The 22,238-nt window shown below is 36.6% G+C and overlaps 1 protein-coding gene across 3 annotated transcripts in view; it reads left to right on the top strand.

The window, feature by feature from the left end:
• Window positions 1–21,584, top strand: part of GHR (growth hormone receptor) — a 274,756-nt gene extending 253,172 nt beyond the window's left edge. For all 3 annotated transcript variants that reach the window (XM_060009529.2, XM_060009530.1, XM_060009531.1), the window contains exons 7-10: window positions 2,845–3,010; window positions 4,987–5,077; window positions 11,905–11,974; window positions 18,545–21,584. In XM_060009529.2, coding sequence (XP_059865512.1) covers window positions 2,845–3,010; window positions 4,987–5,077; window positions 11,905–11,974; window positions 18,545–19,522 — 1,305 coding nt within the window. In that variant the 3' untranslated portion in view covers window positions 19,523–21,584. The remainder of the gene's footprint in view (window positions 1–2,844; window positions 3,011–4,986; window positions 5,078–11,904; window positions 11,975–18,544) is intronic.
• The last annotated feature ends 654 nt before the right edge of the window (window positions 21,585–22,238 follow it).

Here is a 22,238-nt window from a genome sequence, read left to right as displayed (position 1 = left end):
TAATATAATGAAGTATGAAAGGTTCATTGATAGAGTTTCAGATTCCACATTGCAACTAACCTTTAAGAAAATACCACTTACTGAGTTTTTTTGTTGGTGTTAAAGAAGAATATATACAATCATCTGAAAAGAGTATTAAAATATCTCTTCCATTTTCTAACTATATATCTGTGAGACCAAGTTTTATTTATGCACTTCAACCAAAACAACACATCCTAGCAGTTTTAATTCAGAGACAGTTGTAAAAATACGGCCATTAAGCCAGATATTAAAGAGATTAGCAAAAATGTAAAACAATGTCATTTTTCTCACTATAATTTTATTCTTTCAGAAAGTACAATAATTTTTATAAAAACGTTAACGTAAAATCTATTATTTTAATTTTGAAATTAGTATTTTTAAAATTCTCATTTTCAGTTTCTAGTATGGTAAATAGTGAAAGTTATAACCCAAAAAAACCAAAATCTTTCGGATTCTCAATCATTTTTAAGAGTGTGGAGGAGACCTGAAACAAAAAAAGTTTGACACCCTAGAAAAAGCAAAGATGTAAATCAGAACATTAGCACACAAACTGAGTGCTGATAGTTTGAACACAGAAAGTCCATGGCCTGTAGTTCTGTCCCAGGCGAGGCACTGATAGGAATCACACACTCTGAGCCAGATGCGTGGGAGCATGGGACTCCGTCGACCATTCAGGGCTGCATCCCAACTTGGCTTTGCGGCACTTTTCATTGCACCCCTGCTGAATCTCATCAGATAAGTCCAAAGGGGTCAATTAACTTTTACTTTACTTACCTTTTATAAATGAAGTTACAAATTCATGATATTTATAAGTTTGGTAATTTGCAAGGTATCTCAGAATTGTCATGAGTATCAAGGGCCCATCTATAGAATTGACCTCTCTTGAAGAACTTACATTCTACTTGGTTATGAGAACAAGAGGCATAAGCATAAAAAGAAGAGAGGGTTGTAAGTCAAGGGGGAAAAGGCTAATGTTTGATGCTTGTATCAGGAATTCATGTTACATTTGACAATATTGAATTTGGTATTACTATGCCCATTTTTAATTTATGAAACACATTTTGAATATAAAAGTAATTCTAATGACCATGTAGTTGCTTACAACTATTTACCTGCTAAACCAAGTTAAGAATTTGTTGGTTTTTATTTTTTTTTTAAGATTTAATGGGTGGCGTAGAATTATCCACAATGTGTTGGCCATCTCTTGAGTACCCACTATATACCTGGTATTGTGCTGGGCTTTGGAAATGTAAAGAAAATGAAGGCATCGTTTGCCCCCAGGGAATTTGCAGTATAATATAGAAATTAGAGCAATGAATTAAAAGAAGTAATATGTGTACTACCTGGCAGGATGGAGTAGGGATAATTGCCAGAAGTGGCTTCTTAGAATATCAGCAGTACTTGCACTGAGAATTAGCCAAGAATAGGCTTTCCCTTATAGGAAGGTGGCAGGGAGCAGGGCGGGTATTAGGAGACCTGTGAGCAAATTTGAGTTTGGTGTGGCTGGTGTGGAAGGGTGAGGGAAGATGGAGAGGGGGCTATGGGTCGAATGGCCGAGGGTCCCTTTTTGGTTTTGTTATTAATGAAATCTGTAAAGAAATAGTACTGGTGACAGTGACAGAGAAATGAGGGCTTCAAGAATGGAAACATAGGCTTTTTAAAATAGTTTAAGAAAAATAATAAAATGAATTTAATATTCAGAAGCATTTTAGGTATACAAATATTCCATATATTAAGCATCTATAAAAGATGCAAACCAACCATTCTGTGTACATAGGAGAAAAAAAGAGGTACTTTGTGAGTAGAAACTAACTGAGGTGAAGGGAAATTTGTTTTAGAAGCTGAAGGCCCAGGCTCTGACTTAATAAAACAAATTATGAGAATCTTATTTATGTGATAAAACCCATGCTGTTGAAGAAGAGAATGTTCCTAATTTTCTATAAACAGGAACAAGATGTTCTACCCAAAAACACAAGAAAACCACATATTGTGTACCTGCTTTGAATATGTGACTTGGAGGAAAACACCATCATTAGTTGTGTCTAACCTCTTTGATAGCAACATGTCTTAAAGGTCTAATAGCCTCACCTACCCTTCCCTGGGAAGGTAAAGGAACATCCTGGCCTTCAGGGTTGTGGAATCCTGTTGGTTGTTACCAAAGGCCTCCAGTGACTTTTCTTCACAAATTTTGAATAGCAAACTATTTTGAGGTGGCTTTAAGCCTTCTAGAGCAAGCTGATAGAATTGTTTGAAAGTTTAATTAAGACAACTATGATTTTTCTAGGACACTTTCCAATTCTGTGATCATATGAATGACTACCCAGGATTTTCAAAGAACAGATACAGATATAGGAAATATGTGTGTTTCTTTCTGTTCTGATGTCTTTATATAAGAATTAATATCCCAAAGGGTAGGCAGTGTATCTGTAATCTTTATAATTCTGCCATTCACTATAATTCTATTATGCTTTGATCTTAGTAGAATATCTGACAGCCTAATGCAAAGATATAGCTGCATTTCTTTAAACAAGTCTATCCTATCTTTGTGTTTATACCAAAATAAATTTGAAGACTACTCCCCATTTAACAAAATGATTCTTTTTTTTACCATTTTTTAATTGAAGTATAGTTAATTTACAATGTTGTGTTACTAAGTTATTTGCCTTGATCTTTCTCTAAATAGCAAACTCCACCAGCGCATTTTAAAACATTGCCTACTTTACAGAAATTCATTTTGAATACGAATGTAGAAACACCTCATAGAGCTTATTGCATTGAGTTGTTGACTCTCTAACCAGTAAGTTTTATATTTTGTCTTGAAAGATGGACCCTGTATTGTCAACATCAGTTCCAGTGTACTCATTGAGACTGGATAAAGAGTATGAAGTGCGTGTGAGATCCAGACAACGAAACTCTGAAAAATATGGCGAGTTCAGTGAGGTGCTCTTTGTAACACTTCCTCAGATGAGACCGTTTGCATGTGAAGAAGGTAAACCTAAGAGATTAAGATGGAAGCCAACGTGGTTTTTGTCAATATACAGGGATTGTTAGGGTGTTGTCCAGATCAAGATACATTAGCATCAATTGTCAGGATGAGGGACCTTGAGTTCACTGCCTGTAACAGGTACTCTCCATTACAAAAGAGGAAGGAGGATTTCATTTTTGAATTATTCAGGAAAAGTCATGGGGTAGGTGCAAGTTAAAGAGCAGAAGATACACTAAGCTATTGATGGAGGGGGTGGGGTATCTCTGGATAACAGAATTTCAGGTGATTCTTTTCTTCATTTCTTTATTTCCTTGTTTCTGTATTTCTAGTATTTTCTATGAGTTTGTTTTGCACTTATAATCAGAAAAAAATGTTTCTCATATACACACACAGTGAAGACATTCTGAATCTGGATGGATGCCTGTCTATGTGGCATCTTAGAGAATTCCTAATATTGAGTCAGCATAAGTCGTCAATGGCAGGTGTTTATTGGTTTTAGAAAGTTTGGGTGCGGCTTTTACCTGGAGGAAGGCTTAATAAATCGTGTGCTAGATACGCTCAAGAGTGACAAGGAATATTTGAAGATCCTATATAAAAGAAATATAAACATATAGTTTAAAGAAATGAGATCTATGAATTCAGAATAAAAGAATTTAAATTTTTGGATACAGAAATAAAGAAGGCTGCTTAACAATGAATAGTAAGTGTATAAAGTATTATCACTCCCAAACGGGAATTGGCTATAACTCATCCCCATTAAAAACAGAAGGTTTACAGTGCCACATGAGGGTCTGAGGTTTGTTAACGAAACAATCACAAGCTACAGAGAAATTAAATTTATATTTCTGCACTTACAGTACAGGTAGAATCCGTGATACTATATAACACAAATGAAAATGTCTATAGCACCATCTTTTCTACACTCTATTCAACAGACTTGTTGTTTCAAATGATACTTGATACAATGAAATTCAGGTTAAAAGCACATTTGCCACATGCCCTTTAACCTTATTGTGATGGCATTTAATTCCTTAACAAAAACATTTTTTAAACAAGCTTTTCTTCTCTGTTAAAAAAGAAAAAAATTAAACTCGCTTTATATTATGTTCCTGAGTATATCATTGATATAAAATTATAGGTACCACAACATACAAAAAAATGATATTCTTTCCCCCACTAATTCTTTATAATATGCCTAACGTCTCCCTTGGGGCTTTTAATAACTAAGAAAATAAATAAAATATTACAGCATAAAAGCCTACTTTCATAAAGCAACGTTAAGGTAAATTCCACCTTAAAAGCAGTCAACCTCTGCCACTGCGGCACTTGTTCTTGAGAAATGAAATAGAAGTTTTACAGACGCCCACAAATTTGCTACAAATTATACTAAAATCTAAAGATGGGAGTCCTAGTACTGATCTTCTTCTGTCAAACAATATTTTTTAAGCATATTTTAAGCAATATTTAAGCAGAAAATGTATGCCCTGCATGTCTAAAAAGTTTCAGTAATGATTCAAAAGTAAAACTCTGATGGATCCTCAATCTGGAGGATAAAAAATATCACCACACCTTTAAAAAAAAAAAGAACCAAGTGGACATTACTTAGGAAAAGTAGTATATTAACAGGCATCAATTTTTCCTAGAGCTGAAGCATTTTAATGACATACCCTGAATACATAAGATGCTTAAAGCAGTTTGTTTGTATAAACATGGATTGTGCTTAAACTGTATGCTGTTTCTTTACTTTGATTTTCTTTTTTTGGGTACATGAAAGGATCTGAGGAAGTGGATAGATGTGTTCTTGGAACAGAAAATACTCCTAAGTCATTGCAGTCTATTTCAGTGGTTATCAAATGAAATCACTGACTCTACTAGATGAATACAAATTAGGAAGTTTTTTTATGTGGAACAGGAGAGTGAAATGTAAACTTCAACTATTCATAGTTCTGTGAGTGAGATGTTGTTCTTATGTTTTTCAGATTTCCGGTTTCCATGGTTCTTATTTATTATCTTTGGAACATTTGGACTAATGGTGACATTATTTTTATGCATATTTTCTAAACAACAAAGGTAAGTGTGATATAACATACTTTGATATGTTTTTGCCAGTTATTTAGCAAACATACATGTTTCCATTTATTGTTTGATGTTTTCTTCTGTGAATCGTGAGTGAAATATTTCAACCCAGTGAAACGTTATGTCCAGTTACACATTTACCACTTTGTTGTGTTCATCATAGAGACATCACAGGTCTCAGTTCTATCTGGAAAGTTGCATAGACATTAAGAGGCTGAGGCTAGTGACTATACACCTTGTGATATGTACCTCCTCAAAGTTCTGAAAAAATTGGCTCATTTATTCCAGGACCATAAGGCAGCAGTGAGGCTTTGGCTGAGTCTGACACAGTCCTAATGTAAGAGGAAATTTAAGTGGTAAACTAAAGCACCTAGATAATTCAATCTAATAAAACCTTTTTTGACTTCATATGATGATGATTTTAAGTAAATTTGGGTTTTATTGAAATTGCTTGGATAGTTATGATTTGGTATTTCATCTGCTTTTGTCAACACAGATAAAATTCTAAGCTTGAAGAGATTCCATTCTGCATTCTCTTGCAGTCAAAAGGCAGGTTCCAGTTATTATTCTGCCACTGCTGTTTAATCTCATTTGAGTCCCTTAATCTCTCTAGGCCTCCATGTTCTCATGGGTAATTTGAGGGTGTTGGATTATATGACCTTTAAATTTCCCTTAAGCTGTAAAGGCTAATTATTCTATTTTCATTCTTGAAAGAAACTCAGTACAGACTACAGGAACTTTTAATACAAAACATAGGAAAAGTTACTGGTACTGGTCGCCAGTTTTCTTACATTTAGAATATTTTTTTTTTAACGTCTTTATCAGAGTATAATTGCTTTACAATGGTGTGTTAGTTTCTGCTGTATAACAAAGTGAATCAGCTATATGCATATGTATATCCCCATATCTCCTCCCTCTTGCATCTCCCTCCCTCCCACCCTCCCTATATCCCACCCCGCTAGGTCACAAAGCACCGAGCTGATCTCCCTGTGCTATGCGGCTGCTTCCCACTAGCTGTCTATTTTACATTTGGTAGTGTATATAAGTCCATGCCACTCTCTCGCTTCGTCCCAGCTTACCCTTACCCCTCCCCATGTCCTCAAGTCCATTCTCTATGTCTGCATCTTTATTCCTGTCCTGCCCCTAGGTTCTTCAGAACCTTTTTTTTTTTAGATTCCATATATGTGTGTTAGCATACGGTATTTGTTTTCCTCTTTCTGACTTACTTCACTCTGTAGGACAGACTCTAGGTCCATCCACCTCACTACAAATAACTCAGTTTCATGTCTTTTTATGGCTGAGTAGTATGCCATTGTATATATGTGCCACATCTTCTTTATCCATTCATCCGATGATGGACACTTAGGTTGTTTCCATCTCCTGGCTATTGTAAATAGAGCTGCAATGAACATTGTGGTACAGACTCTTTTTGAATTATGGTTTTCTCAGGGTATATGCCCAGTAGTGGGATTACTGGGTCATATGGTAGTTTAGAATATTCTTTAAGTCCCATGGGTTAATCTTGCCCCTTCTCCTAGAATTAGGGTAGCTAACACTCTGTTTGCCTGAGACTTCCCTGGTTTTAGCACTGAAAGTCCTGTGTCCAGGCAAACCAAGACAGTTGGTTGCTCTAGCTAGGACTAAAGACAAGTCTCCAGGTGAAGCCAAGACGCATCTACAAATCAGAATAGGATCTATGTGAATATATTGTAAACGCTTTTTAATTTGTATTTTGAAGCTGTATAGTATTTGTAAACATCAAAATAGAGTTTCAGTAGAGAGAAGAATTCTCAGAATTCTAGAGTTCCAGAGTGTCAAGCATGCTAAAAGTCTCCAAGTGAATGTAGGAAGGGTTAATCTCCAATTTTATAATGTAAGCTCAGGAGAAAACAAAATTCCCTCTGTAGAATTTTATTTTCTATCTAACTTTCTAGCAACATTACTATCTTAGAAATACAAGTATTATAAAGCAGGATAACACACTTTTCAATTGTGGGGGGGGAGTTAGTAAATAAGTAAATAATTATTTAGAATTTTAAGTAATTTATATATTTAAGCAATGCCAACAGCAAAGGAGTCAAATTATTCTGTTGATTAATTTGAACTCACTGATCTGTACAGTTAGGCGATGGGCTAATTTATGTGTACCTGCAGTAGATAAACCCACTATGTACATAACGGAATTTACTTTTAACATTAGTTGTCAATTTCGAGTCATCATGAAGACCAAGCAAATTTGTTATGTTGCTTAAAATTACATTAGTTAACAATATTTGAAAGAAAAAATAATCCTCCAAATACAATTTCAAAGGAAATATATTAACCTTTGTCTAAAAGAGTGTTTTCTATGAATAATGAAGTTCTTAACTATGACGCTTGGTCAAAATCACCAAATTGGGAAAAATTTTGGAAATTTGTACTGCCAAATTTCCTGTTCTAAATTAAGTTTTCCGTGGAAAACAATTAACCTTTCTTTTTTCCACGTACCCATAAAAACCCTTATCATTGTCTAAATTTCCATGTTCTAATGAAAGTAGGAAATGGTAGAAAATAGCTGACAGCAAGTGTGGAAAGAACAATTAAAATGAAACTCAAAGAATGAGGTGCTATGCCAGTTTACCCCAGAACTTCAGGACTGCAAAGGACTTCAGGTGCTCTTTGCTTGAGGTTTTGTTAGTTCACAAACCAAGCCACTGCTCCCTTTCTTAGTCCAGATCATTGAGTCAACTCTAGCAAAATTTATAGTGTAATTTGGATTTGAATAAAATGATAGAAAAATCAGAAACGTAGTTTCATGCCAGTTTATCGTTATTCTACACTCTGTGGCTCCCACCATATGACCTACTCCAGCCTTCAAGCTATGACTAATCCAGGAAGGAATAACTGAACCAACATAAAACAGAAGTGACAAACTGGCAACCTGAAAGCCAAATTCAGCCCACAGATCCATGTTTTGTTGTTTTATGTTCTTTTGATTTTGGAGTAAAGGTTTTCCTGCAAAGTGTTTATAAAACAGGGAATTTTCACACAAAAATCCAGATTACCAGATTACCTTTAAAAACAGATCTAGTGAAACTGGGCTGATATTTCTGCATGGCAACGTGTGCAACAACCATCCCATTTGCAAAGGGCATATGTTCTCTGTCACCATTCCCATCCCTCCCTATGACTTTGTACCAGGCCCGCTATATTCAGTTGCATGACTGGCTTGGGTCCTCCAAGCTGCAGGGTCTGCCACCCTGGCCTAAAGTCAACCACAACCCCTAGAAATCTATCAAGTACCTAAATGCATCATCCTCTTCAAAAAAAAAAAAAAGAGGCACCCATACAAAGTAAAGTGTTAGACATTTAGGAAACTTTGCCTCCTGTAACTGGGGTTTTGTTGCATTTTTCTATGTGTTTGAACCTGTGAACTATTCATTTAGAGATGCAGAACCAAGTTTAACCCATCAGTGCAACAGAAGGCAAAGGGCCCAGGTTTTGGAGTCAGCTGGTTTGGATTTGAGCGCCAGCTGAGCCAAGTATTAGTGTGTGATTTGAACATGTTCCTTAAATATCTAAATCTTTCCACAGATAATGTCTTCTGCCTCCCTGGTAGTGGTAAGGATTAAATGAAATGTTTAGTGCAAGGGTTGACAAAGTTGTTTTAAAAATGACCAAACAGTAAATTTTTAGGCTTTCTAGGCTATGCAATCTCTGTCACCACTACTCAGCTCTGCCACTGTGGCGTGAAAGCAGCCATAGATGATATGCAAACTATTTTACATAGATAATATGTAAAATGACCATGACCATGTTCCAATAAAACTTTATTTACAAAAACAGAGGGCAGACCACATTTGGCCCATAGACCGTAATTTGCTGACCCAGAGTCTAGTGCAAGATACATCTCATAGTGGTTTATCAGAAGCATTCAAAAATGGTAGCAGTTATTAATAACATGAATTTTTTCTACAACTTCTGTTCATCAGTAACAATTTAACACCGTCCCACAGAGTAAACCTAGTGGAGTCTACTCAAACACAACTTGTGGAATTTGGCTTATTCCTTGGATTATGTAAAAAGGTGGTGGAAACATGCAAAAAACGTTCATTCACACTAAGCAGACTATCAGCTGATACCCAAAACTCAGATTGGAATGGATAATCTCTGAGCTTTATTCCAGAGCCACAATGTTAATTTTTTTTCTTTTAATTGAAGTATAATTGCTTTACAATGTTGTGTTAGTTTCTCGTGTACAGTGAACTGAATCAGCTATATGTATATATATATATCCCCTCCCTCTTGGACCTCCCTCCCCCCCATCCCACCCATCTAGGTTATCACAGAGCACCGAGCTGAGCTCCCTGTGCTATACAGCAGGTTCCCACTAGCTAGCTATTTTACACATGGTAGTGTATTGATGTCAAACCTAATCTCCCAATTCATCCCACCCTCCCCTTCCCCACTGTGTCCACACATCCATTCTCCACATCTGCCTTTCTATTCCTGCCCTTCAGATATGTTCATCTGTACCATTTTTCTAGATTCCACATATATGCATTAATATACAATATTTTTCTCTTTCTGACTTACTTCACTCCGTATGACAGACTCTAGGTCCATCCACATCTCTACAAATGACCCAATTTTGTTCACTTTTATGGCTGAGTAATATTGTATATATGTACCACATCTTCTTTATCCATTTGTCTGTCGTTGGACATTTAGGTTGTTTCTATGTCCTGGCTATTGTAAACAGTGCTGCAATGAACATTGTGGTACATGAATCTTTTTGAATTACGGTTTCTCAGGGTATATGCCCAGTAGTGGGATTGCTGGGGCATATGGTTGTTCTATTTTTAGTTTTTTAAGGAACCTCCATGCTGTTCTCCATAGTGGCTGTACCAATTTATGTTCCCACCAACAGTGCAAGAGGGTTCCCTTTTCTCCACACCCTCTCCAGCATTTATTGTTTATAGATATGTGATGATGGCCATTCTGACTGGTGTGAGGTGATACCTCATTGTAGTTTTGATTTGCATTTCTCTAATAATTAGTGATGCTGAGCAGCTGTGCCTCTTGGCCATCTGTATGTCTTCTTTGCTGAAATGTCTGTTCAGGTCTTCTGCCCATTTTTTGATTGGGTTGTCTTTTTGATATTGAGCTGCATGAGCTGTTTGTATATTTTGGAGATTAATCCTTTGTCCATTGCTTCATTTGCAAATATTTTCTCCCATTCTGTGTGTTGTCTTTTTGTCTTGTTTATGGTTTCCTTTGCTGTGCAAAAGCTTTTAAGTTTCATTAGGTCCCATTTGTTTGTTTTTATTTTCATTACTCTAGAAGGTGGGTCATAAAAGATCTTGCTGTGATTTATGTCAAAGAGTGTTCTGCCTGTGTTTTCCTCTAAGGGTTTTATAGTGTCAGGTCTTACATTTAGGTCTTTAATCCACTTTGAGTTTATTTTTGTGTATGGTGTTAGGGAGTGTTCTTATTTCATGTTTTCTTTTACATGTAGCTGTCCAGTTTTCCCAGCACCATTTATTGAAGAGGCTGTCTTGTGTCCATTGTATATTCTTGCCTCCTTTGTCATAGATTAGGTGACCATAGGTGCATGCGTTTATCTCTGGGCTTTCTATCCTGTACCATTGATCTGTATTTCTGTTTTTGTGCCAGTACCATACTGTCTTGATTACTGTAGCTTTGTAGTATAGTCTGAAGTTGGGGAGCCTGATTCCTCCAGCTCTGTTTTTCATTCTCAATATTGCTTTGGCTAGTCGGGGTCTTTTGTGCTTCCACACACATTGTATAATTTTTTGTTCTAAATCTGTGAAAAATGCCATTGATAATTTGACAGAGATTGCACTGAGCCTATAGATTGCTTTGGGTAGCATAGTCATTTTCATAGTATTGATTCTTCCAATCCAGGAGCATGGCATATCTCTCCATCTGTTTGTGTCATCTTTGATTTCTTTCATCAGTGGTTTATAGTAGTATCTGAGCTTTATTCCACAGCCACAATGTTGACTTTAAAACAAAAACTCTAGTTACACTATTAATGAAATAAATAAATGACTTACTCAAACTTATTCAAGAAATGGTTTATTGAGCACCCTTTCTGTGCCAGGAATTGTTCTAAGTGCTGGGGATATAATCAGGCCCAAGACAAGCAGGATAGATATTGAAATGAATTATGGTCAAAAAGTAACTTAAATATTTGGAACAGAAATTTTAAGTGCATCATAGACTTGTGTATACAAATCCATACTGATTAGAGATAGTTCAAATTTAGTCTGCCCTAACTGAAATGAACTATGCAATAACACCCTGGTTAATGAGATTGCCTTGGATAATCTTATAATTCATGTAGATTTGTGGTATGAACTTATACCAACCCACTCTTTTTTAAGGGTACAGATAATGTTGGCTCCACATAGACTGGCTCTTTCTCCTCCCCTTCCCTTCCTCTACAAATTACAGATGAGATGTATATTAAAATTACCTCCCTTATAACTGACATGGAAATTGGCTTCAGATGGAATTAAATTTCTAACTTCCAAGACTAAGACTGTCTTATCAATAAAAGACATTATAAAAGAAAAGTTATAAGAAAACTGCATTTTACTTAAATTGGTTTCAGATGAGGGTTTTTTGTTGTTTTTTTGTTCTTTTTTTCTTCTATAGTTTTGCCTTGTCATTTACTGCTTAATGCTTTCCTCTTTCTTTCTCAGATTATACTTATTCCAAATTTTCTGTTACTTTAATAATACTGTCAACATTTTATTTCTATCTTTTGAAATAAGAATGTGTAACTGACATCAAAACAAAATTTTGTTTTCAAGGATTAAGATGTTGATTCTACCCCCAGTTCCAGTTCCAAAGATTAAAGGAATTGATCCAGATCTCCTCAAGGTAATTAATAAATTATCTAAGTTATACATAACAGTAATTAAATGATACCTGAACAATAATGTCTTATGTTGAGACCTTTTGCAAGCTATAATGTATTACATTTTATTTTTTGTATTCCTTCTGGAAAAAAAGTTTTTAAATAATACATCTCAAAATTATGAAAATGTCTTACGTATTTAAAAATTCTTGACTACTGGATCAAGATGGCAGAGTAGTAGAATGTGAAGCTCACTGCCTCACACAAATACATCAAAAACACATCTACATGTGGAACAATTCTCACAGAATATCTACTGAACGCTGGCAGAAGACGTCAGACCTCTAAAAGGGCAAGAAAATTTCTGTGTAACCAGGTAGGACAAAAGAAAAGAAAGGAATTGGGAAGGGACCTGCACCCCACCCCTTGGGAGAGAGCTGTGAAAGAGGAAAGATGCCTGCACCCTGGGAAGTCCCCTCACCATCATGGAGATCAGCCGGGACAGAGTGGGAGTTTTAGAGCCTTGGAGGAGAATGCAGGAACCGGTTTTGCAGCAGTTAGAATGGAGAGAGACCGGCAGACAGTCAGTGCCACCGCTCAGCACTCCCCGGCCGGAGACACACATCCATCAGTGCAGGCAGGGACCGGGTGCTGAAGCTCAGGCTTCAGAGATTAGATCCAGGGAGAGAACTCAGGTGGTGGGCTGTGCAGAAAGAGCCTGAAGGGGCTGGAGCTTGGTGCAACTGCACCAGAGGATGTACACAGAGGAAGCCTGGGCTACCTTAGAGGCCAGGTACCATTGTTTGGGTGGTGTGTGAGAGGAGAGGCAAGACCTGCCATTGCAGCCTTTCTCCCTGCATGTGCTCTCAGGTTGCAGGACACTGCCTACACAAGCTACAGGAGCGATCACAAGCCACCACCACCCCCAACCCCCATGCTTTAAGAGCTGTCATGAGCTACCACCACCACCCTCGCAGATTCCAGGAATAGTTGTGAGCCATCTCCCATTGTGTGCTCCAGGGATGCGCATGAGCTGCTACCACCACAGAGAATGCCAGGACCAGGCACCAGCCACTGCATCTGCACACGCCCTATCAAGAGAATAATGGCCAGCACATGCTGAGGAAAGAGGTGACAGGCATCAATACTAAAAACAGCCCTTGCACCAAAATATTAAATCCACACAAACTACACCGGGACACTCCCACATATAAATAGCCCTCCAAGACCACAGTAGATTATTGTTTCTCCTAAACTCACAGAATAAGAGAAATATAAGGTAAAATGAAGAAGCAGAGGAACCACTCCCAGTTAAAAGACCAAGAGAATTCCCCTGAAAGAACAATGAAACAGACCTCTTCAGTCTAGTAGACACCGCATTCAAAAAGGAGATAATGAAAATACGGAAGGAACTAAGGAATGCTATTGACGGAAATGCAGAGTACTATAAAAAGGAACTAGAAACTATAAAAAGGAACCAAAAAATTTTAAAACTCATTTGCCAAGATGAAAACTGAACTAAAGGCAATGAATAGCAGAATGAATAATACATAAAACTGAGTAAATGACCTGGAAGATAGAATAGTGGAAATCACCCAATCAAGACAGCAGACAGAAAGCCAAATGAAAAAAAAATGAAAGCAATATAAGAGACCTATGGGATAATATAAAGCATGCCAATCTATGCATAATAGAGACCCCAGAATGGGAAGAAAGAGAAAAGGGTATTGAAAATGTATTTGGGAAGCTGAAAACTTCCCAAACGTAAAGAAAGAAACATATCCAGGTACAGGAAGCAGAGGGTCCCAAACAAGGTAAAACCAAACAGACCTACACCAAAATTATAATTAAAATGGCAAAAGTTAAAGAGAGGATTCTAAAGGCAGCAAGAGAAAAGTTAATTACAAGGGAACCCCCATAAGGCTATCAGCTGATTTCTATACAGAAACTTTGCAGGCCAGAAGGAAGTGGCAAGACACATTCAAAGTCCTGAAGGGGAAAAAACTGCAACCTAGGATACTCTACCCAGCAAGATTATTATTTACAATAGAAGGAGCGAGAAAGAATTTCTTAGACAAGCAAAAACTAAAAGAATACAGCAATACTAAACCTATCCTAAAGGAAATATTGAAAGGTCTTCTGTAAATAGAAAAGAAGAATATATAGGAAAGAGAAAATCACCTAAATAAGCCAGTACACGGATTTTAAAAAAATCAAAATAAATTTCTGTGAAATTTATGATAACCACAGTGAACAGCAAAAGGATGAACATGAAGATGTAAAAGAGGACATCAAAATCATATAATGTGGGGGAGAAGAGTAAGAAAGTGTAAATTTTTTTTTATCATTTCCTAGAATGTGTTTGAGCCTATATGATTACCAGTCTAAGGCAAGTATCAATAGCTATAGGATGGGGTTTACATACTTGAGAAACAAGGTAACCACAAATCAAAAACATACAATAGACTCACAAAAACCAAAAAGAAGTACAATACAAAAGAAAATCATCAAACCACAAAAGGGAAAAACAAAAAGAAAAAAGGGACAAAGAAGAAATAAAAAATCAACAGGAAAGCAAGGCTTAAAATGGCAATAAATACATATCTATCAATAATTACCTTAAGGTCAATGGACTAAATGCTCCAATCAAAAGACACAGAGAGGAAGATTGGATAAAAAAAACAAGAGCCTACAATATGCTGCCTACAAGAGACCCACTTTAGAGCAAAGGACACAGATTGAAAGTGAGGAGATGGAAAAAGATATTTCATGCAAATGGAAATGACAAGGTGGGGATCACAATACACGTATCAGACAGAATAGACTTTAAAACAAAGGCCATAAAGAAAAATAAAGAAGGACACTTTTACACTCATCAACATATATGCACCTAATATAGGAGCACCCAAATACATAAAACAAATACTAACAGACATAAAGGGAGAAATTGACAGGAATACAATAATAGTAGGAGACTTTAACACCCCACTCACATCAGTGCACAGATCTTCTAGAAAGAAAATAAGGCAACAGAGATCCTAAATGATACAATAGAACAGATAGACCTAATTGATATTTTTAGGACATTACATCCAAAAAAACAGAATATACATTCTTTTCGAGTGCACATGGAACATTCTCTAGGATTGACCACATACTAGGGTACAAAACAGACCTCAACAAACTTGAGTATAGAAATTATCTCAAGCATCTTTTCTGACCACAGCAGCATGAAACTAGGAATCAACCACAGAAAAAGAAAATGACGACTAAACAATATGCTACTAAAAAAACGATTACCAAACAATATGCTACTAAAAAACCAATCAGTCAACAATGAAATCAAAGAGTAAATTTAAAAATACCTTGAGAAAAATTACCATGAAAACACCACTGTACAAAATCTATGGGATGCAGCAAAAGCAATTCCTAGAGGGAAGTTCATAGTGATACAGGCCTTCCTCAAAAAAACAAGAAAAGTCTCAGATAAACAACCTAATCTACCACTTAAAAGAAGTAGAAAAAGAACAAACAGAACCTAAAATCAGCAGAAGGATGGAAATAATCAAGATCAGAGAGGAAATAAATAAAATAGTGATTAAAAAATAGAAAAAAATCAATAAAACCCAGAGCTTGTTCTTTGAAAGGGTAAACAAGACTGACAAATCTCTGACTCACCAAGAAGAAAAGAGAGAGAACCCAAATAAACAAAATAAGAAATGAAAAAGGAGACATAACAACTGATACCACAGTAATACAGAAACCATAAGGGAATGCTATGACCAATTATATCTCAACAAATTCAACAACCTAGAAGAAAAGGACAAGTTTCTAGAAACATACAGCCCACCAAAATTGAATCAACAATAAGTAGATAATTTGAACAGACTGATCATTAGAGGTGAAATAGAATATGTAATTAACTCCCTACAAACAAAAATCCAGGACCAGATGGCTTCAAAGGCAAATTCTACCAAACATACAAAGAAGAACTCACACCAGTCCTTCTCAAACTCTTCCAAAGAATTGAAGAGGGAACACTCCCAAAGACATTCTATGAAGCCACCATCACCCTGATACCCAAACCAGACAAAGACACCACCAAAAAAGAAAATTACAGGCCAATATCTTTGATGAATATAGATGCAAAAATTCTCAACAAAATCCAACAACACATAAAAAAAGATCATACACCATGACCAAGAGTCATCCCAAGTTCACAAGCATGGTTCAGCATACACAAATCAATGTGATACATCACGTAAACAAAAGAAAAGACAAAAACCACATGATCATCTCAAAATTTGACAAAATTCCACATCCATTCATGATAAAAACTCTTACCAAAGTGGGTACACAGGGAACATATCTCAACATAGTAAAAGCTATGACAAACCCACAGCCAATATAATACTCAATGGTGAAAAGCTGAAAGACTTCCCACTAAAATCTGGAACAAGACAAGGATGCCCACTCTTACCTCTTCTATTTAACATAGTATTGGAAGTCCTAGCCATAGCAATCAGACAAGAAAAAGAAATAAAAAGTATCCAAATTGGAAGGGAAGAGGCAAAATTGTCGTTTTATGCAGATGACATACTATATAGAAAACCCTAAAGAATCCACAAAAAAACTACTAGAAATAATAAGCAAATTCAGCAAAGTAGCAGGATACAAGATTAACATATAGAAACCGGTTGCATTTCTTTACACTAACAACAGAATATCAGAAAGGGAATGTAAACAAACAATATTATTTAAAATCTCACCCAAAAATATAAAATATGCTTGAGAATAAACCTGACTGTGGAGGTAAAAGACTTATATGCTGAGAACTATAAAACATTAATAAAGGAAACTGAAGGTGAGTCAAAGAAATGGAAAGATATCCCATGCTCATGGATTGGAAGAATTAACATTGTTAAAATGGTCATACAGCCCAAAGCAAACTACAGATTTAATGCAGTCCCTATCAAATTACCCATGACATTTTTCACAGAACTAGAATAATCCTAAAATTTATATGGAACTATTAAAGACCCAGAATTGCTAAAGCAATCCTGAAGAAAAAGAACAAAGCAGGAGGCATAACCCTCCCAGACTTCAGACAATACTACAAAGCTACAGGGGCATTGGCACAAAAAACAGACATATAGGTCAATGAAACAGAATAGAGAGCCCAGAAATAAACCCACACACCTATAGTCAATCTTCAACAAAGGAGGAAAGAATATACAATAGGAAAAAGACAGTCTCTTCAACAAGTGGTGCTGGGAAACTTGGACAGCCATATGGAAATCAATGAAGTTAGAACATACCCTCTCACCATACATAAAAATAAACTCACAGTGGCTTAAAGACTTAAGACATGACACCACAAAACTCCTAGGACAGATCATAGGCAAAACATTCTCTGACATAAATCATACCAATGTTTTCTTAAGTCAGTCTCCCAAAGCAATAGAAATAAAAACAAAAAGAAACAAATGGGACCTAATCAAACTTACCAGCTTTTGCACAGCAAAAGAAACCATAAACAAAGAGACAACCTACAGAATGGGAGAAAGTATTTTCAAACAATGAGACCAATAAGGGCTTTATTTCCAAAATATACAAATAAACAACCCAATTGAAAAATGGGCAGAAGACCTAAATAGGCATTTCTCCAAAGAAGAAATACAAATGGCCAATAGGCACATGAAAAGATGCTCAACATTGCTAATTACTAGAGAAATGCAAATCAAAACTACAATGAGGTACCACGTCACACCAGTCAGAATGGCCATCATTAAAAACTCTACAAATAACAGATGATGGAGAGGGTGTGGAGAAAAGGGAACACTCCTACACTGTCGGAATGTAAGTTGGTACAGCCTCTATGGAAAACAATATAGAGGTTCCTCAGAAAACTAAAAATAGAATTACCATATGATCCAGCAATCCCACTCCTAGGCATATATCCAGACAAAACTCTAATCCAAAAAGATACATGCACCCCTATGTTCACAGCAGCACTATTCACAATAGCCAAGACATAGAAACAACCTAAATGCCCATCGAAAGATGAATGGATAAAGAAGATGTGGTACATATATACAATGGAATACTACTCAGTCATAAAAAAGAATGAAATAATGCCACTTGCAGCAACATGGATGCAACTAGAGATTGTCATACTAAGTGAAGTAAGTCAAAGAGAAAGACAAATACCATACGATATCACTTATATGTGGAATCTAAAATATGACACAAATGAACCTATCTACGTATGAAACAAAAACAGACTCACAGACATAGAGAACAGACTTGTAGTTGCTGAGGGGGAGGGGGTTGGGGGAGGGATGGAATGGGAGGTTGAGGTTAGCAGATACAAGCTATTATATATGGAATGGATAAACAACATCCTGCTGTATAGCATGGAGAACTATGTTTGGTATTCTGTGATGAACCATAATAGAAAAGAATTTTTAAAAAGAAAGAAAGAAAAGTTCTTCACTAATGTGGTTTTGTTACTAATTAGTCTCTTGAATGTTATTTATTATATCACTTAATTGTTGTGAGTTTTTCATAGATCTTCATTTTCTATTTCCTAGGAAGGAAAATTAGAAGAGGTGAACACAATCTTAGCCATTCATGACAACTATAAACACGAATTCTACAATGATGACTCTTGGGTTGAATTTATTGAGCTAGATATTGATGACCCTGATGAAAAGACTGAAGGATCAGACACAGACAGACTTCTAAGCAATGACCATGAAAAATCACTTAATATCCTTGGGGCAAAGGATGACGACTCTGGACGTACCAGCTGTTATGAACCTGACATTCTGGAGACTGATTTCAATGCCAATGACATGTGTGATGGTACCTCAGAGGTTGCTCAGCCACAAAGGTTGAAAGGGGAAGCAGATCGCTTGTGCCTTGACCAGAAGAATCTAAATAACTCACCATCGAATGATGCTACCCCTGCTAGCCATCAGCCCAGTGTTATCCTAGGAGAGGAAAACAAACCAAGATCACTTCTTATTGGCAAAACTGAGTCAACTCATCAAGCTGGCCATATACAGCAACAGCTCAGCAATCCAAGTTCATTGGCAAACATCGACTTTTATGCCCAGGTAAGTGACATTACACCAGCAGGGAGTGTGGTCCTTTCCCCGGGCCAAAAGAATAAGGCTGGGATCTCCCAGTGTGACATGCATCCAGAAGTCGTCTCACCCTGCCAAGCAAACTTCATCACGGACAACGCCTACTTCTGTGAGGCAGATGCTAAAAAGTGCATCGCCCTGGCCCCTCATGTCGAGGTTGAATCACATGTAGAGCCAAGCTTTAACCAGGAAGACATTTACATCACCACGGAAAGCCTTACCACTACTGCTGGGAGGTCTGGGACAGCAGAACGTGTTCCAAGTTCTGAGTTGCCTGTCCCAGACTATACCTCCATTCATATAGTACAATCTCCACAGGGCCTCGTACTCAATGCAACTGCCCTGCCCTTGCCTGACAAAGAGTTTCTCTCATCATGTGGCTACGTGAGCACAGACCAACTGAACAAAATCATGCCGTAGCTTTTCTTCGATTTCCCATGAGCTACATATTTAATGAGTTACCTATTTACTCTAGCAAAGAGTTGGCTAGGGAATGAATGCTTAAACCAAAACAATGTTTAAACATTTTTTGGAGGGGGGTGGGAGTTGAGGGTGGGGGATACGGATTCTAAATGGCTTTTCCTGAAGTGTTGAAACATGATATTAAAGAAAAAGAAGAAGAACCCTTCATCAGATAGATATTCTTGTTGTGAATTGTAAATATTTTAAAGAATTGTCTCAAAGACTGTTTAGTGGCAGTGATTGTCTTGTTATTGTGGGTGTTAATTTTGTGCTACTAAGCATTGAATGGCTATGTTTTTTAATCTATAGTTAATCATGCTTTTTGAAAAAGCGAAAAATCAGGTGGCTTTTGCAGTTCAGGACGATTGAATGCAAATCATAGCACAGGCTAAGTTTTTTTTAATAATTGGGAACTAAAATTTTAGGTAAGAAGACAAGAAATAGTTTGGATATGTAAAACATTTATTTTGACATAAAATGGATAAAGGTATTTTTAATAATTTACACTTTAAGCATGGCTATTTTCTATTACACTATACACGGTGTACTGTAGCTCATGCCGACCCATCTAAAGAATGTAGTAACTGCAGTCTAAAGCTGGTTTAATGCTTTGGTCAATGCACCTGAAGAAAAACTAGTTTTTTACAAGGCCCTTTTTATACCTCCTAAAACTCTTTAAATGATTCTAAAATGATTGTAGTTAGCTGCATTATTGGAATGTGTTCATCTTATCTGAATTTGTAAACAGATATTTGTTAATTTAGAAAACTTTAAAATGTTTGCACAGATCAACTTATCATGAACCAAAAAAACCCAAAAAAACAAAAAAAAACCCACAACACAAATGAACAAAAAGGCTTTTCTTACCCAAGTTTTGGTTCATGTCAGAGCACTGCATACTAAGAGAATAGAAATCATAGCTGGTTCCTATTGACCCAGAATGCTTAATCACTGCAGTGCACGGGGAAGGAGTTTCTTAGTGCACTCAGATCATGAGAGTCAAGCCTTAGAACCTCGGCCACAGTGTCTCTTAGTTCATATTTACCTAAGGAAGGAATAGGTACAAGAAGCATTTTGTAAGTTGAAGCTGGTCGAAGTGAAGTTAACCAGATCATGGAATAAAAGTTCAAGAAAAAGCTTTTTCTTTCACAGCCTATAGCCAGACACATACTCATTATTCATGGTAGCAAAAAAAGAGAAAAAACAAGATTTTAAATCCCCAAGATAACTAAAAAATTTATTTAAACCCATAGCAGAAACTTTCTTCCTTACCAAATCTTTTATAGGATTTACTTAAATAAAAGAAGTTTCATCATTTTTTACTTCCCCTCTGAGTGGATTGGCCTTAAAGCGGGTAGTCAGAAGAAAAAGAAGCAGCCTGAGTAAATTATGAGTTATTGTTCAATATCTTAATAACCTAAACATCATTCATAGGAGCACTGGGATTGCTCCTCAAAAGGTTTGTCAAAAAAAGAAGACTCATCTCACTCAAGAAGGCTTCTCACTTAAGTATTTTTTAAAGGTTAATAAAACTTTAAAGTTAGCTTTAACTTAAATAGTATTTGCCATACCTTTTTAGGAAACAAGCTTAATGGTTGGCGATTTTAAATTCCCTCTTTCTTGCAGGAAGGACAGTGAAAAGCTAGAATTGGGTGTTTAAAGTTCAACATGTTACTTTGTAATAGATGTTTAATAGATTTTCTGCTACCTTGCTGCTACGGTTTTCTCTAAGAGCTACATAATTTAGTTTCATAGACAGTTTCATCAATGTAGAACCTAATTCAACTTAAAACTGTGTGTTTGGGAAAACTATCTTACTATTTTACAATAGGCTGACAACATTTCTATAGCCAAAAATAGCTAAATACCTCAATCGGTCTCCGAATGTCATTTTGGTACTTTGCTGGCCACACAAGCCATTATTCACTAGTATGACTAGTTGTGTCCTGCAGTTTATATTTAACTTTCTTTATGTCTGTGGATTTTTTCCTTCAAAGTTTAATAAATTTATTTTCTTGGATTTGTGATGGTATGCTTCTATTGTCAAACACCCACAGGAAAAGCACCCTAAATCAGACTGCATACTCAGTTCTTCTCCTTGTAAGGGGAGCATAGCACAGTTCGTTTAAACACAGTAGCAATGTGTGTGAAGATTTTTTTCTGTGCTGAAATATAGAGCAGAGAAGACAGCTCCGACCCTTTTTTTATTTTGAATAAACACAAGCCCAGCTCAAAAATATCCTGCTGGCTTGCCTGGACTCTTAGAGCCTTATTTTGGATGCATCAAAGCACACATGATGTACATGGGGGTGTTTGTGACATGGGGAGAGCTTGAGCATGTTGCCTAGAAAGAGGGGAGGGGTAAACAGTTCTCCCTCTACCATTCACACATTAGAACAAGTCAGTTTGTCAGACTAGCTCCTTGTCATAATGGGAAGCCAATAAGAAGTCAAGTCTGGGAGGGAAGCTGTTTAGGTAGGTTGTGTAGGAGCCTAAGAGCAGTAAAGCCACAAAGCAGAGATTCCCCCATTGGAGGCTCCAGCTCCAAGAAGGGTGCAATCACAATAAAGTCAAATCCCATACCCACCAGGTGGGCAGTTCACAAACTGGAAAATAATTGTATCACAGAGGTTCTCCCACAGGAGTGAAAGTTGTGAGTCTCACATCAGGCTAC

Source organism: Delphinus delphis, chromosome 3 (assembly GCF_949987515.2).
Source record: "Delphinus delphis chromosome 3, mDelDel1.2, whole genome shotgun sequence".
Taxonomy (NCBI): domain Eukaryota; kingdom Metazoa; phylum Chordata; class Mammalia; order Artiodactyla; family Delphinidae; genus Delphinus; species Delphinus delphis.
This window is presented reverse-complemented; position numbering and strand designations above follow the sequence as displayed.